This window comes from Geospiza fortis, unplaced genomic scaffold (genome assembly GCF_000277835.1).
Source record: "Geospiza fortis unplaced genomic scaffold, GeoFor_1.0 scaffold1089, whole genome shotgun sequence".
NCBI classification, from domain to species: Eukaryota; Metazoa; Chordata; class Aves; order Passeriformes; family Thraupidae; genus Geospiza; species Geospiza fortis.
The window spans coordinates 141,317-144,681 of record NW_005054717.1 but is presented as its reverse complement, the minus strand read 5'-3'; the positions used below and the strand labels follow the sequence as shown (position 1 = coordinate 144,681).

Sequence of the window (3,365 nt, the reverse complement as noted above, 5' to 3'; positions counted from 1 at the left end):
CAGGTGCCACACAGGTGACATCACACACGGGTGACACAGGTGACATCACACAACAGGTGACACGGGGTGAGACACACAGGTGACACACCCAGGTGACACAGGGATGACCCAGGTGACACCCAGGTGACCCCCCAGGTGACCCTGGGGACACACACAGGTGACACGGGGTGAGACACACAGGTGACACACCCAGGTGACAGGCGACCCAGGTGACACACCCAGGTGACACAGGTGACCCCCAGGTGACCCCCAGGTGGCCCCGGTGGCACTGACCTGCGTTGGGTCCCGCTCCGGGGCCGCCCTTGCCCCCCTCGGGCAGCGCCGGGCGCTTGGGGTCCATGAGGAAATTGTTGAAGAACAAAACCTCCTTGCGCACGGCGCCCATCTTGTCGCCGTGCTTGTTGAAGATGTGCTTGCGCACGAACTCGGGGCCCTGGGGACATTGGGGACATTGGGGACATCCAGGGGACATTGGGAACACTGGGGACATTGGGGACATCCAGGGACACCCATGGCATGGGGACATTCGGGGACACTGGGGTGACACAGCCCCATCCTGTCCCCGTGCTTGTTGAAGATGTGCTTGCGCACCAACTCGGGGCCCTGGGGACATTTGGGGACATCCGTGACATTGGGGACACTGACGGGATTGGGGACATCGACTCCCCAATGTCCCCAGGGTGTCCCCACCTTGAATTTCTTGCCGCTGAGGGGACACAGCCACTTGTCCTTGCCCAGCTCCTGTGTGTCCCCAATGGTTCCTGTCTGTCCCAAGCTGTCCCCAAGGTGTCCCCAATGTCCCCACCTTGAACTTTTTCCCGCTGAGGGGACACAGCCACTTGTCCTTGCCCAGCTCCTGCGTGTCCCCAATGATCCCTGTGCGTCCCCATTGGTTCCTGTCTGTCCCCAAGGTGTCCCCAAGGTGTCCCCAATGTCCCCACCTTGAATTTCTTGCCGCTGAGGGGACACAGCCACTTGTCCTTGCCCAGCTCCTGCGTGTCCCCAATGATCCCTGTCTGTCCCCAATGGTTCCTGTCTGTCTCAGGCTGTCCCCAAGGTGTCCCCAATGACCCCAAGGTGTCCCCAATGTCCCCGGGGCGCGCCTCAAAGCCGCGCTGCCACTCGGACACTGGGGACATCGGGGACACTGGGAATCCCAAAAAACTCCGAAAAACTGCAAAAAAACCCCCATAAAACTGAGAAAAAGGGTGTAAAAATGGGGTAAAAATGGGATTTTGGGGTCACTGGGATCGGGGTGAGCCGTGCCTCAAAGCCACGCTGCCACTTGGACACTTGGATTTTCGGGGTTATTTTGGGGTGAATTCGGGGTTTTTTGGCTCACCTTGGCCGTGGGACACACGGTTGGGTTTGGGGTGGATTTTTGGGGTGAATTCGGGGTTTTTTGGCTCACCTTCGCCGTGGGACACGCGGTTGGGCGGCAGCGGGCCCCGCACGTGGATGATCCCGCACCTGTTGGGCATCTCGTCCTCGTTGGGGTACTCGGAGGTGTTGTAGTAATCGACCGAGTGCACGATGCGCAGGTACAGCAGGAGGCGGTCCAGCACCTGGGGACATCGGGGGGACATTGGGGACATTGGGGACAGCAATGGGGACATTGGGGACACTGGGGACATTGGGGGACATTGGGGGCATTGGGGACATTGGGGGGACACTGAGGGGACATTGGGGACACTGGGGACATTGGGGGACATTGGGGGCATTGGGGACATTGGGGGGACACTGAGGGGACATTGGGGACACTGGGGACATTGGGGGACATTGGGGGCATTGGGGACATTGGGGGGACACTGAGGGGACATTGGGGACACTGGGGACATTGGGGGACATTGGGGGCATTGGGGACATTGGGGGGACACTGAGGGGACATTGGGGACACTGGGGACATTGGGGGACATTGGGGGCATTGGGGACATTGGGGGGACACTGAGGGGACATTGGGGACACTGGGGACATTGGGGGACATTGGGGGCATTGGGGACATTGGGGGGACACTGAGGGGACATTGGGGACACTGGGGACATTGGGGGACATTGGGGGCATTGGGGACATTGGGGGGACACTGAGGGGACATTGGGGACACTGGGGACATTGGGGGACATTGGGGGCATTGGGGACATTGGGGGGACACTGAGGGGACATTGGGGACACTGGGGACATTGGGGGACATTGGGGGCATTGGGGACATTGGGGGGACACTGAGGGGACATTGGGGACACTGGGGACATTGGGGGACATTGGGGGCATTGGGGACATTGGGGGGACACTGAGGGGACATTGGGGACACTGGGGACATTGGGGGACATTGGGGGCATTGGGGACATTGGGGGGACACTGAGGGGACATTGGGGACACTGGGGACATTGGGGGACATTGGGGGCATTGGGGACATTGGGGGGACACTGAGGGGACATTGGGGACACTGGGGACATTGGGGGACATTGGGGGCATTGGGGACATTGGGGGGACACTGAGGGGACATTGGGGACACTGGGGACATTGGGGGACATTGGGGGCATTGGGGACATTGGGGGGACACTGAGGGGACATTGGGGACACTGGGGACATTGGGGGACATTGGGGGCATTGGGGACATTGGGGGGACACTGAGGGGACATTGGGGACACTGGGGACATTGGGGGACATTGGGGGCATTGGGGACATTGGGGGGACACTGAGGGGACATTGGGGACACTGGGGACATTGGGGGACATTGGGGGCATTGGGGACATTGGGGGGACACTGAGGGGACATTGGGGACACTGGGGACATCACCCGTGATGTGCCGCAGCACTGGGTTCTGAGCCTGGGGACAGCAACGGGGACATCAATGGGGACAATGGGCACATTGGGGACATCAATGGGGACAATGGGCACATTGGGGACAGCAATGGGGACATTGGGGACATTGGGGACACTGGGGACATCACCCGCGATGTGCCGCAGCACCGGGTTCTGCGCCTGCTTGGGGACATTGGGGACATTGGGGACAGCAATGGGGACATTGGCGACATAACCCGTGATGTGCCGCAGCACCGGGTTCTGAGCGCGCTTGGGGACATTGGGAACATCAGTGGGGACAATGAGGACATTGTCAGGGATGTGCTGCAGCACCGGGTTCTGGCCCTCCTTTGGGGACACTGGGGACATTAATGAGGACATTGAGGACACCACTGGGGACACCGGGGATCCCCTGGTGACACCACTGGTGACACTGGGGACGCTGGAGATGCCCCGGTGACACCGCTAGGGTCACGCCAAAGGATCCTGGTGACCCCTGCGGTGACCCCTGCGGTGACCCCTGCGGTGACACTGTGCCCCCGGTGTCTCACCCCGGGCTCGGCGGC

At 61.1% G+C, this 3,365-nt stretch overlaps 1 protein-coding gene across 1 annotated transcript in view; it reads right to left on the bottom strand.

Moving 5' to 3' along the window:
* Nucleotides 1-3,365, bottom strand: part of SRRT (serrate, RNA effector molecule) — a 23,380-nt gene that overhangs the window by 4,109 nt on the left and 15,906 nt on the right. Inside the window, exons 8-11 of the mRNA XM_031065249.1 lie at nt 2,794-3,147; nt 1,412-1,565; nt 942-1,129; nt 219-433 (exon numbers count right to left, since the gene is read on the bottom strand). Of these exons, the coding sequence (XP_030921109.1) occupies nt 219-433; nt 942-1,129; nt 1,412-1,565; nt 2,794-3,147 (911 nt within the window). The remainder of the gene's footprint in view (nt 1-218; nt 434-941; nt 1,130-1,411; nt 1,566-2,793; nt 3,148-3,365) is intronic.